Source organism: Vigna umbellata, chromosome 1 (assembly GCF_029865625.1).
Source record: "Vigna umbellata cultivar VRB3 chromosome 1, Vumbellata_1.0, whole genome shotgun sequence".
Classification (NCBI taxonomy): domain Eukaryota; kingdom Viridiplantae; phylum Streptophyta; class Magnoliopsida; order Fabales; family Fabaceae; genus Vigna; species Vigna umbellata.
The window spans coordinates 19486510-19501290 of NC_142165.1; the positions used below are offsets into that span (position 1 = coordinate 19486510).

Consider the following 14781-nt stretch of genomic DNA (forward strand, 5'->3'; position numbering starts at 1 on the left):
TTTTGTCTGTCAATCATTTAAAAAACTATCATACATCATTTGCGAAAAGTTTTAAAAACAGTATTCATCCCTCGAGAAAACAAAATTAGACTTAATCTTAAGAGAAGATTATTTAGTGACAAAAGTGATTTTATAAGTTTGCTCTAAGATGAAAGTTTTCAAAGAAAACAAAACAAACTGAATAAGTCAATATATAAAAAAATATACATTAACTTGAGTATGCTACTTTTGGTGCCTCCTTGAGACGTTTGAAGTTTATTTTAAAAACTAGGTTCTAAATACTTTTTAACTTTCAAACTCTTATAATTAGGACTAATATTTTCTTTCTTCAACAACAATTTTCTATATGAATAATATATTTATATAATTACAATTTTACTCTCAATACAAGTTTGTTTCCAATTCGTTGATGTAAAAGTGTTAAAGTTACAACCTAAACTAATTTTTTTTCTTTGACATGAACTTAACAAATCCTATTATTGTTAATTTTGGTACTCAATAATTGTGCAGTTTAATTTAATTTGCGCATTTACGAAGAAAGCATAGAAGAGTTAATGTTGAAGAAAAAGAATAATTTTGGAGATTCGTGTGATGTTAGGTTGAAAGATTCTTAAAAGGGACCCAGCGGTGTTGTTAATGAATGGCATGGCATGCATGTCAGAGGTCTGGTTTTTGCATTAAAGAAAGACTTAAACTTTGGACAATGAAACTTCCACTAGCTTGAGTCTACCATTCTTTTGTTTTCTCTTTTTCTTTCCTTTCTCTTTGGATTGTGGCCATTGTTGGAGATACACTGCTTCATGTCTTTGATGTCGTCACAATGCCGTCTTTTCCCAACCTAAAGGAAATAAGCTAATAAGGTCCCACTAGCTGGGAAGTGGAATTTTAACCCTTTCTTGGTCATGCCCTAATTATCACTCCAAGACTTCCCTCACTCCCCAAAATGCCTAAAGATCCTTCCCACTCTAATTTTTTAATCCATGATCCTTCTATAACTTTAATGTCAATTCAACAATTCAATCAACCCAATATTGAATCACTTACTAAGTAAGAATAACAATTTATTACATTTACTTTGACTCTTTCTTATTGTGTTTTATTGGGATAGAAAATATTTGCTTTAAACTTATGTTACAAATATATAATGATTAATTGCTAATTATAGATTGTTTTTAGATAAAATCCCAACCTAAAATGAACATATAAAACTTCTTAATAATTCTTTGTTTAGTTTTTTTTTTAAATATTAAGTTTAGAATTTTAGATTAAAAGATGTGATTGAAAAATAAATTATATTGAAATTGATCAACAATTCTCTCATAAAAAGTTAAATACAACCAAAGTCAAATATTTCACATTAATAATATACCTACAAGATTGAGATTAAGTTTGGTTGAGTGTTTTATTTGAAATGATCATAACTTAAACTTAGTTTAAGTGATAAATAATTTGTAACACTTTGTTTGTTTCATATGAAAGAGGTGATGTGGGAAAAGGAGAGTATTGAAAGAGAAGTTAAATAATAGATTGTTTTAAAATAAATGTCTAAGATTAGACAATTTCAAGAAGAGAGAAATGAGAAATGATATCATTTTCCTCGTAAAAAATACTAAGTATCAATACAACAATATGTTATAATGGATCATGATTCTCAATTTTGCTGCTTGTTGTGTTTTTTTTTTTCACTTTAAAAATAATATTATAATTTGCTGTAAATATTACATGATTGATAATTATGAAAGGTTTTTCTTTATTATTTTCAAAATATTTAAAATACCATATAATAAATCATTTTTTGGTTTGATTATGTGTTTTACTTCAATTGATTGTGATGGTTTAAACCAACAAAAGATAGAACATAGACACAAGAGAGTACAAAGATAAGTTATGCACTAATTTATTTCAAAAGAAAATAAGTGTAAAGTGTAGAAATCAAATAAAAGGATAAAAATTAGAATGTAATCGTGTATTTACATAACAGGAAAGATCATTTTTGTACATAGAGGCTTTTTTTATTTTCAAGTTAAAATGATCAATTATGAATTATAAGTAATCTATTACAGTCATAAATATATCAAATAAGATTACAGGATATATATATTTTTTCAAATACTTTTAAAATATAGTAAAAGAATAAAATAACAACAATAATATATAAATTATAAAATCAAATAAAATAATTATAATAAATTCCTTTTTTCCCAATTTTCATACAAATAATTTGAATTTTGAATTTTTTTTTTCTTTTCTTTTCATTTCCATATTTATAATCTTACGATCGCAAAGCACTAAAATGTCTTAAATAAGAATATTCTTACTATTATTTTGGTTTGAATAACATTCTTTTACACTTTTTCAAAACAATTTTAGAGAACCAGAGAAGATTGGGTGATATATCAGCCAAACAAAATTGAAAAACAACCTACTAAATAAATGTCTGGTCTAAAAGATTATGTAATGACTTTATTAAGCCAATCATTATTTTTTAAGTGAAAAACCTAAAAGAAATAGACTGTTATTATTTGATGTGAAAAATCCAGCAAAATAACCATACAGTTAACATCATGATAATGCTATTGCTGTCATTAAATAAAATCATGTCTTTTAAATAATAAAATTACCTTAAAGTATTAGTTTTTTTGTAGTACTTTTGGGTGCAACAAACAGACTCATAAATGATTAACAAATACAGAGAAAGCACCAAGCTTCTTGGCTGTACTCCAGCTTCTAAGATGCTTTGCCTATCAATAAATCAGCACTAAATTAAAGTGCTTTTTGTTTATAGTACTGTCTACACTTGAGAAAAGCAATGACACTGCAACTTATAGTGCTAAACTTTTTTATTTTGTTTCTATTTGAGGTTTAGGGTTTCCTTCAAAGAGCAACATTGAATTGAAAGTTGATATTTTGATTCTTTATATATACCTGCTGCTGCTCATGATGCTGCTTATGATGATGATGGTGGTGGTCATGTGGGTGATATACCCTTTAGACTATTGAATTAAGACCTTGGCTGAGGTTTTATGAGGATGTAGTCATGCATGCCATCACACACCACCCATCAATGCTGTTGTCTCTTGGCATGATGACAGTAATTCAAGTTTGTCCTTGCACCCTGTTTTAGCTTTGAATCTATCTGGGCTTTTTACCTTTTCTGAATTCTAGATTCAATAACAATTATTATTAAAATATCTCCAACAGTGTCCCCCACAAAAACTATTCTTTATTTTTTCACACCTTCCATTGCACAAGGAAAAACCAAGATAATTTTTTATATTAGGTTTATGGTTACACCACCTTGCTGGCTTTGGTAAAAGTAAAAAAAAAAAAAAAAAAAAAACCAATAATACATATAGATACAGATCAATTCTGAGAAAGATTAAAAGGGCAAAAGCAATTGATACCAATCTAGTCAAAGAAGGAAGGAAGAATATGAAGCAGAAATTGGGGTTGCAATTCCATCTCCTTTTTTGTGCAAATGATTCTTCTAGTTTAGCATAATTAACTCATGAAACTGTGAGAGAAGGGTTTTATATTATCTCACAACATGGAATTTGATTCTATGATGTTCACAAGGGTGTGAAGGAAAAAATGAAAAAAAAAAAAAAGAGACGTGTTGGATTTAAACTACATATATATTTTCTTCACAATAATTGGATTTAAACTACATATATATTTTCTTCACAATAATTGGAGGTGCTTGTGTCTACTGATAAAGAACATGATAAAAGTTTATCTTTTTCATTGCCTTCTTCTTCGTTCGTTCGTTCATTCATCATCATCTTTTCCAAAGTACTTTGTAAACTTCTTTTCTTCCCCAACTGTTTAACCCCAAAGGGAACAACAAGTCAAGAAGAACCCTAAAAAAATCCTCTTTTGGATGGCCATGATGGTCCCTATCATTGTCAAAAATAGCCATAAAATCCGCTTAGGTTGATCTCTAAGGACCAAAAAGACTAAACTCTTGGTAAGTAGTGTGTTATTAATTAATTTCTTATTAATAAAAGATAAGTAGTGTGAAAAAAAAAAAGGAAAGAATGATTAGGTAAGAGTTATGAATAAGATGGATGAAGCAAAAGTGACAAAACCATAGACTCTGATTGCATGATAATAATTGAGGAAAAAAGGAACCCGTGATTATGTATAATGGAACCACACTAAGTAGTTGAAGAAGAAGAAGAAGAACAACCATTGAACCCAACCACACATCCTTGTCGCTCTCACCACACAACCAGATGCTTTCTCCCAACACGTGTCACTCAGACATAGCAAGTACCCTCCACCCCAACATCCATACTCGCAGATCTATTCCCACACCAAAATAATCAAACTTTCCTCCATCGATCAAAACTCATTCTTTTTCATCAACCATGTTCGACCTTGTCAACAATATACACATCTAAACACTCATCTCTCTTCTATTCATACAGTAAAAAATCAAGTGTTCAACAGACATTTAAGAAGGTGAGATTCTATCTATTGGTTCCAAAAACCAACCTGAATTTCTGCCAAGTCAAACTGAAAGAGCATGTGTCTGGGAAATTCCAGAAAAACATTAGTCTGCTTTTCCATGTTGTAGTTAATATAAGGAAATGTTAACACTCATTTAGTTAGAGAATTGAAATACAGAACAGAGAAGGAAGAGAGAAACTGGTGAATTGAGAGAGATTTCATTTAACATAGAGAGGAGGACTAAAAATTATACAATTAGTTTTTTTCTTCTTTTCTGGAGGTAAATAATTTTTATATATTTTTATATATTTATATATGGTGGCGATTATGAAAAATATATTATTGACGGTGGTGGTGGGTGGTGGTCATACCCAGAGGGCGCCGACTTGGACAAGTTTGGGGACGAGGTGGCCGCTGACGTGGAGGGCGACGAGGGACTCCAGGCCGCCGACGGAGGCACCGCCGATGAAGACGGCGGGAGTGCGGGTGGCGTCCGGGAGGGCCGCTATCTCGTGGTCATCCAATTCGATGACGGTGGGGTTGACTCCGATGGTGGCGAGGAGCTTCTTCATGACGTGGCACATGCAGCAGGAGGAGCGCGTGAAGATGATCACCGGGTGCTCCGATATGAGCCGCTGGATACGCGCCTCCGTGGATTCCTCGACGTCGATGGAGAGCGAGGAGGAGGATGAGGTGGTGGAGGAGTTGGTTGTGGCCGGCGTGGGAGTGGTGAGGTCGAGGTGTACGACGTCGTTTGAGCAGCGGCGGAGGCCTTGCATTTTAATGTGAAAGGAGAAGTGAGAGTGAATGAACTGAAATGAAAGGTTGAAGTGGTGGAGTTTTTATTTATAATAATAATGAATAAAAATAATTAATTAAAAAAAGAAAAATAAATAAAGAAAGAAAGAAGAGTTGCTTTGTGGTTGCTTACATCACTGTCTATACTTGTGTGCTACTATTTTTTAGTTTCTTTTTCTTTTTCTTTTATTTTTGTTTTGTGGTTTCATCTATTTCTCTTCTCTTACCCTCTTCCACTCTTTGTTTCCTTCCTTCCATGCTTTCTCCATTGCCTATTTTTTCATCAAATTAAAACCATCTTTAATACATTTTTATTTCATAAAAAAACAAAAATCAAAACTGCTTGATTTTACAGGAACAAAAATTTATAAAATTGTTAAATTTTAATAATAATAATAAGTTATATTACGATTGTTCTTTGTTTCCTCTGTTAATTAGGAGATTTCATGAATTTTATGGGAACATATAATAAGAGCACTTTGTCCCCTACTCTTATTTTGACTTTTTTTTTCTTCATGTATTTTTTTGGTGAAATTCCAATTTCCAGAAAAATACCAAACTTGTTTTTTCTTCTTTGTAACCCCACTCATTGCACTTTCTTCAGTGCTAAATGAGATATTATTAGTTTTGAAATTCAATTTTTATTTCAGTTGTGTTACTAATTCTTTTTTAAAAAAAATTAAAAGAAAAATTATGTATTTAAATTATTTGACGTGAGACTATTACAATGATTTTATCCTAGAAGAACGTTTTGAAATATTAAACCAGAATGATATAATTAAATGGTAGAAGAGAATATTATAAAGGTGATATTCTAAGAAATTTTGTTATTAATAGAAATGTGAGTTTAAAAATTTTAAGTTGACCAAGCTGTTGGTAAATTGAAAGTCTTGGTCTATCTTGTTTACTGTGATTTAACATACATAATTTAAAAAATAAAAAACTTTAAGCTCACTAATTCTCAAATTGACAGATTAAATTGAAGTGTCTAAATTATAAATATATATTTTTATTATGAAAATTGATGTTATAGAATTACACTGGCATCAGTATTATTGATAAAAGTAGTAATAAATACGTATTTTAAACAGCCATATTAGCTATGTAATTTTCTTTAATATTAAAGAAAATTCTTTTAGAGATTCTGAATAGTAGAAATAATAGTAATAACGTATGTTTGTAGAGAATAATATATTTGGTCCTTAATAGTTTATGGAATTGAAGAGTCGAACGAAACAAACTTCAATAAGTTAATGAACTGAATCATATATTATACTTAGTTTTTTTGAGGGGATTAAGTGATATTCAAGTGAATCTATTGGATTGTCACTCCTTTAATCATTGACAAAGTCTTCATATACTTTATATTAACTGATTAATTATATTGGCCATTATAAATTATTTAAAAATGTAAACAATTTAACTCACTTTTAAACTCAATAAATCACAACTTCTCTCAATATACTAAAAACAAGACATTTAAATTAATTTTCATTAACTTACTTAGGTATACTTGTTAAATAATCTAAGTGCTTACACTTTATTTTTCATTTAATTATTATATTCATATTGCGTTTTTATACCCCTGTTTATTTTTCATTTCCCTTCATCAAAAACGTTTTTAATCCTAACAATTTTATTATTATTTTTATTCCACCAATTTATTCTCATCCCAAATATTTTTATCTTCGTTATGAAACAAAGCAGAAGTGTAAAAAAACAAACACAATCATTAACTTTCCTTTTAAATTAATGAAATTTTCGAAAATGAAATACCAAGACGTTGAAAAGAAATCCAAATTGGAAAAATGCTACATCTACAAGTAACTACATAAAGGAAAAACAAAACATTGAAATCATAACCTTTCTCCTATTTTATGTGCTCATATATATATAAATGAAGGATAACTTTTCTTAAGAAAAAAGAGAATTACACGCGCTGTGAGGTGCGTGGGGCGTGGAAGAAGGAAAGGGTTGGGGAATAGGAGAAATTTGGCGGTGAAATAGCTATGAACGGTCACATGGGTGAAAAGGAGGATGACGTCACTTTGACTTGGACGTGGAACCGTAAGATTGAACTGTGACGTAATCAAAAGTTATGTGTAGTAAAAAGTAGTACTGGTAAAAAAAGGGAGTTAGATAAGTGCTTTTATATTTACTCTTTTTAACTCAAAATCACTTTTAAAACTCTGAATTTTAATTATCTAACAAAGTTTATTACTTATTAATGTTATTATATGAATGTCTTGAATAACACTATATTAATTTTTCAGTTTGTTAATTAATTTGTAAAGAAGCTTTGATGACGTGGATGAGAGAGGAAGGGAAGGCCCACAGAGGTGACATAATCATTGAGAGAGTTAGGACTTTGGTCGTCATGGTGACGTTCCGGGAGTGACACGTGGCGTACCTTTTAGTTTTGAGACAGAGTGTTGCAGTGGGGCAGCATGTAGGGGAATGGAGCGAATGAGAGGATGGCACGTGGCATGGGGTTTTGATTTGGGTGGTAGTGAGGGTGAGGTTATGGGGTGTGGTCCCCAGTGAGCATGATGTGATGAATGTTAGGGAGAGAGTGATGGGAGAAGGTGGACCGTTGATGGTGCTAAATAAGTAAATGTGGTGTCTGCCATATGCTTTCTCATGACCATGTCTTGCGTCACTCTTCTCATGGGACCCTTTTACTCTTTTTCCCCACACTTTTTCAATATTAAAAAAATACCTTTATTATCTTCACTTTTTCTTTAAAAATAAATTATTTTTGCAAATGTTTTGTTTCATATTATACCTGAGTTCAGTTCATTTATTTTACTTATTATATTCTTATATATTTTTTAATTCATTATACCTTATAACAAATGTCTAATGTTTTGCTAGTGTCAATTGTTTGATTCAAGAAACAGGAATGAACGAAGATGTTTGAAGAATGAGAAATTCAAGTTTTAACTTGGAAGGAAAAGTGGAATGATCGATAATGATTCAATCTTTAGGTTATATGAAATAAGTGCTTTTTTTCAGAACGTGGGTTTACATGTTGAGTCGAAGGGAATCACGTAATATACTCTCTCATGTGTGGTGTAGTGCTATTGTATCAACATGCATTTCTTAAACTATGCTTCAATAATTGACTTTTGCATGCGTGGAAACTGTTGTCCTGAGTTGGAAACTTTAGGGTTAAAATCTACTGCTGCTGAATTCAACCATAATAATGGTAGTGGAGATGTGGTCAACATATACAAAACAGAATATGCTGCCAATTACCTTAGATAACAACCAACACGGACGTGCTTTTCTTATGTTTAACACTAACTTTTTAATTATATCTATATAAATCACTTACTTTTAATTTCCCATTGAATTAAGACAAATTTATTTTTTAAGTATAATTTATTTCTCAATACAAATATCCATGTTTCAATCTATTGGATTATAACACTCAATTTCTTTAATTATAAATAATAGTTATAAAGTCAACTTTAAGTCTAATTTAACTCCATTAAACCAGTTTTTAAAGTTTATATCTACCCGTATATTTTAAATTGATTTCATCTGTAGTCGATGTGAGATTTAACACCCCCTCACATTGAAGTATACACTCGTATATACTCTAAATTACCTTATCTCTTGTCGAAATATACACATATGGTATGTGAGACTAAATATTAATGATTAATCTAATATACTCTCATATATACTCTAAATTACCTTATCTCTTGTCGAAATATATACACATCGTATGTGAGACTAAATATTAATGAATAATTTGATATACACTCATATATACTCTAAATTATCTTATCTCTTGTCGAAATATACACATAGCGTATGTGAGACTAAATATTAATGAATAATCTGATATACACTCATATATACTCTAAATTACCTTATCTCTTGTCGAAATATACACACATCGTATGTGAGACTAAATATTAATGAATAATCGAATATACACTCATATATACTCTAAATTACCTTATCTCTTGTCCAAATTTACACATATCGTATGTGACACTAAATATTAATGAATAATCTTATAACGAGTTGAACAATATATTAACTTAATCTCACAAAATCGGTTTGTAAGGTGAGGTTTGCAACCACATATATTTTAAATTGGTCTTATCTCTAGTCATGTAGGACTTCCAACACATCTCCCTCATTCGAGGTATATACATTTTTTTGTGAGACAAGACATTAATGGATGGTTCGATAAAGGACAAATAGCGGATGGAATGATGTGTCTAATAAACACAAATCTTATCAGGACAGACTCTAACCCATGACTCTAGTATCATGTTAAGATGTTAATTTTAAGTCTAACTCAACCCATGACTTTTAAGTTGAGGTTTGCACTCACATATATATTTTAAATTAATTTTATTTTTAGTCGATGTGAAACTTTTAACACATCTTACTTATTAAATAGTGGACATAATAATCAAGTATATAACTACTGCATTCAATGGTTATATAAAGTTTATCTTTATAAGAATTGAAAAAAAAGTTACATGTGAATATCTACGGAAAAAAATCGTAATTTAACAAATGTTTTTAATAAATACTTGTGAGTGATAGATATGAGTATTTAATTACGCGTTTATTGATGAGACGAATACAAGTATTTTGGTATCTAATATGCATATACTTGCTAATAATTATTAATAAATTTATTTAAGTATTTTTAAAAAATTTAAGTGATCAAAATAAAATTATTAATAAAAAAGATATTAATCATAGAATAATTGTTTAAATTTTGATTTAATATATTAAATTTTTTTTTATTTAGACCTATATGAGATTGACGTCATCTTGTAAAAGATTAATTTTTTAAAATTTATATCTTCACACTACTATCTTTTAGAAAAATCAAATTTATTTGCATTAGTACTAAGTGTATTCAATTTAATTTGTTGTCATTCATATTTCTTTGTCAATTTTTTTATCAATGTATCTGTTTATGGAATTCAATTACAACAACATAAATTAGTACAACCATAGTTTATATGATCCATACATATAGTAGTATATATATAATTTTAATAATATATATCTAAAGATCTAACACTCTAATCCATTTATTGTATCTACTCTAGGTTTGTTATAGAATATCTCAAACACTTAATCAATATCTTAATAAGAAAGAATTATGAGTTTAGGTTAGCTTATCTTACCACAACTTTTCAAAAACATTTACTCCAACAACAGAAAATTTAGGAAAGTCCGAAGTTTGGTTTAAAACCCAAACACCCCACCACAAACCTATAATATGAGGGACATCGAACATTTGTTAAAAAAGAAAATTAATTTAAAAAATGAAATGAGAATTAAAGAGAGAAAAAAGAAATCTTGAATGTGATGATTACATGTAAATTATGAAAGTTGTGAGGAAAATTTGGTTGTTTATAGGAATTGGTTAACGTTGATTGGATGAGAGGATTCTGAAAGGAGTGGGAATAAGTGACGTTGTGTGAGAGAGGATTCAATAATGCATAAAGGATATTAATAGAATAAGAGTGGTGAGTAAAATTTCCATGACCTTGGTGTGTGGAAGCGGCACTCACGGGGTCAGCCTCATCACCATGCACGCACTATTATTACGTATTATTTTATTCACATCTTTATTCTACTTCACACATATCACCCACTCACTTTCTACCCTTCTGCTTTTCTAAACTCACGTGAACCTTAATTTAAGATTCCTCACGGTCTACACTCTTTATTAAATCTTGGCTTCGCAAATTCATGCTCATTTTCTTTATTACCTCATCATCTACCTCTCAACTCTTAACTACCATGATTTAGGTAACCTAATTCGTTCGTGCATCTTAGTGGTGGTAGGGAAGGAGAAAACCAATTCTTGACTGAAACAATGTGATCAAGAAATGAGCAAAGGGAAGAGTTGCATCAGTATGTTATCCATACTTTCAACATTTTATCCACACACGACTCAATTTATGTATCCATTGTTAAGAAGTTTATTTAGTATGATTCAATCTCATAAATATTTTTTTATAATGTTTTTATAGTTCAATAGTAGCTAATAATAAACCTAATCAACAAAAAACTAATTTTTTTAATTTCTTTTAATGTTCAGATGATTAAATGTCTAAAGAAAACATAAGAATATTATCAAAATTTACAATACAAGATTGTAACTCAAAATCTTAACCACAATAAATTTATAATCTTTATATTTGTATGTGTTAAGAAATAATTTTTTAAGTCTAATTTAATCTTATAAAACTGACTTATAAAATAAAATTTAGACTTGTTTCGAATGTTGGATCAATGTCAATGGTCTAATCTTTGATGTGTTGTCTAAAGTTTACGTTATATTCAACTAGGGTTTCTCATATGTTCAAATTGTTCGGATAGTACCTGCAAAATATATTTTGATACCAAAGTCATATCAATTTAGACAAATAATAATGAAGGTTGTTATGAATGTCTAACTTATCTTTTTAGCTCCAACTCTTATTTTTAAATTTTTGTGGTGAATTTTTTATTATGATCTGACATAGTTACAATCTAAATATAAATAATTATTTTATCTTTTTCATCTTTATGAACTCTATCTATCAAGAAGACTTATACAAAATTAAATAATGTTAATTTGTTTGTAATATGTTTATCATAACGAAATATGTATATGTGAACTTAGAAGACTTTTTTTATCTCATGTAATATACTAACTTTCTTTAATTAATAACTAGAGACATTTTGGTAATCTTTCATTTCTACCAATTAAACAAAGTTTTTTTTATGTATCAGATTAATCAAATCCTACACTAATTCTCATAAATTTTACTTCTAAATTCATTCTGATTTACCTCCAAATTCACTCAAATAAACAACAATTAATTCACACTTAAATCTCCTAAAATCCACTGACTCTGAAAAAAAATATACGCCCTTAGACTGATTAATTGATCATCCAAACTCATGATTCATCGTTCGTCGGTTTTACGACTGAGCGTTTGAATGGGAACTAACCAAAGGAATTAATGATTTAGCATCCGAATTGTGATTGACGGAATATATTATTGTAAAGTTGTTTATCTTGAATGGAGATAAAATAAGGTTGAAGTTGAAGTTTATATTAAATTGATAATAATAATTTATGAGGAGTGAAGTGAGGTGTACTGGGTGAGTTATAATGTAGGGGTGTCGGCGCCGCGGAAAGGTTGGAGTATGCGTAGTGAGATGGAAGAAGATTGATTTGTGTGTTGTGTGCTGTGTTTGAGGTGGTTGACTAAGGTTGATAGGGAGTGAGACACATGGGTGACGTAAGCTGAAGTGACCCTGTCATGTCATTGGTGGGGACAATCTGACTTCATCTTCTATATCTCTGTCGCTTCTTTTCTATTTTTTACTCACAATCTCTCTCATTGCCTCTTTCTATTATTAACACTACCAAATCAATTCTTTTTAAATATAACCCAATTATTTTTCATAATTCCTTCCTCTTAATTATACGTGTTTAGGAAGAAACAAACAGTGGGATGTGCCTCCAGATTTTTCTCATTATTGGTAATTAAACTTTATGATTAGAAGGCTAATTTGCTTATTAAAAAAACTTCCCTTTACTCTGAGATTCTCTTTTTATAAATTATTCTAAGTGTATGCAACACAAGAAAACAAATATAGTAAAGGAAAATGATACTTGAACAACCATTTTTGACAACATTTAGACACGCGCACACGTGTCAAAATCTGAGTGGTCCATTTTCATTTAATTTTTCCAACTAGACCACTCAGATTTTGACACGTGTACGCGTGTCTAAATGTTGTCAAAAATGGTTGTTCAAGTGTCATTTTCCTATAGTAAATAAAATTACCTATTTTATTATACAACAACACACAGAAAACAATAATTGTACTTTGGTTGTCTCATGATGATTGATATACACATATACTACAGAAAACAATGAACATGTGCGGTGTTTCCCTTTAAGTTTCTGAAACCTCTCCATGATCATATTAGCATGGAATTCAAGAGAATTATTTAATTTTTTTGTGGGATGAGAATTGGACCCATAAATGAATTGAATTAATTTAGTGAAAATTTGTGTGTTTTTGGGTGGACAGAAAAGGTAAAGGTGAGAAGCACCAAAGGAATTGGTTAGCATGAAAAGGGACATGCCATGCCTTAATTAGTTGAGCTTACTATGAGAGTCACACAATGGGTGGAAGTGGAGGATTTTCATCCACCATTCTTCACCACTCATCTCTTTCTCTCTTCTTCAAAGGGCTCTAACACTCGCATCAGATTCTTAGTTTGACCAAACTTTAACTTATTCCACAACCTCACTCTTCTGCATTTTTTTCTTCATATTAAGATAATTAATTTCACTTATTATTAAATTCATTCATGCTCAGAATTCATATGTAATAAATTTAAGTTATTATTAACTTAATTTATGAGAATAATTTAATTAAGTGTGAGTTTCGTATTAGAAAGAAATAAGAACGTTCAACATATTAATTTTAAGAGTAAGGATAAATTCATTTTTTAGAGTAACCATGTTTTGACACATATTACATTGATTTGACAACATATTAAGTGAACTTTTGTATTTGCAAGAGTGAATGATAGAAAAAAATAGAAAAGTTTTATATGTCAAAATATCGATACACCTATTTTATGATTTTGGATTAATTTTATCTATTTATTTTTTTTAGTGTATAAATTTCAAAAGAATGAAAAATGATAAAAGATAAATATTTTAAGAGTTTGATATTTATAAGTCAATATAACATTCATTAAAATAATAAAGAACAAAGTTTACAACTTCAAAATAAAATAATGTAAACAATAAAGTTTGAAAGGTGAAATTAATGAAACATTACATTATCTTGAGATTTATTCAAGTAAAAGACATTCATGGACAGTATGAATTCACTTTAGACAACAAAAATTCCATTAAAAATAGAAGCTCATTAACCCAAACATTGATGGAAGAACCAAATTTGGACACAACAATTTTGCATAGTTTACGTAACCCTTGGACTCGATCACCATAGAAAAATATAGCATTGGCTAACAAAATCAGAAAAATGTTACCTAAAAGATAAATCAAGAATCAAATCCAATAACAACAGTTTCAAAATAGCCAGTAAATATTTCCCCTTATCAATTCATAAATAATGTGAGAGAGCAATATTTAATCTATTTTTCGCCATTGTGTTAGTTATTTTTTACGTATACCCTCCACATGGCTTGCTTTATTATATTAGATGAAGAAGGAATAATTACAAAAGAAGGTATACTTTTCTTGTTGTGAAAGGTTCATACATGCATGGAAGGTACTAAAATTATAATATGGTGGGAGATTTTCTTTGAACTTTTGAATGTTCCTATATTTGTGTTTATATATGATCATTGTTTAATCTCTAAGGAATATAATTATAATAAGTTTAATTTAAAAATAACTAATAAATTTAGTTGTATCACCAGATTGAATGAAACAACAGCTAAGTGTGAACACATTTTTACTTGCTTCACAGGCTACCTCATTTTAAAAAGCATTATAT

General features: G+C 29.6%; 1 protein-coding gene across 2 annotated transcripts; it reads right to left on the minus strand.

Moving 5' to 3' along the window:
- Nucleotides 1-2600: 2600 nt before the first annotated feature.
- On the minus strand, nt 2601-5284 carry LOC124825497 (glutaredoxin-C6-like). Of its 2 annotated transcripts, XM_047298113.2 has the most exons (2): nt 4824-5284; nt 2601-3896 (listed from the first exon to the last, which is right to left on the minus strand). In XM_047298113.2, exons 1-2 carry the CDS (start codon nt 5229-5231, stop codon nt 3861-3863), a joined length of 444 nt encoding a protein of 147 aa, XP_047154069.1. In that variant the 5' UTR covers nt 5232-5284; the 3' UTR covers nt 2601-3860. The 2 variants fall into 2 exon arrangements, with proteins under 2 accessions (XP_047154069.1, XP_087955632.1); XM_088099506.1 differs by lacking the exon at nt 2601-3896 and having other exon boundaries at nt 4069-5280.
- Between the last annotated feature and the right edge of the window lie 9497 nt (nt 5285-14781).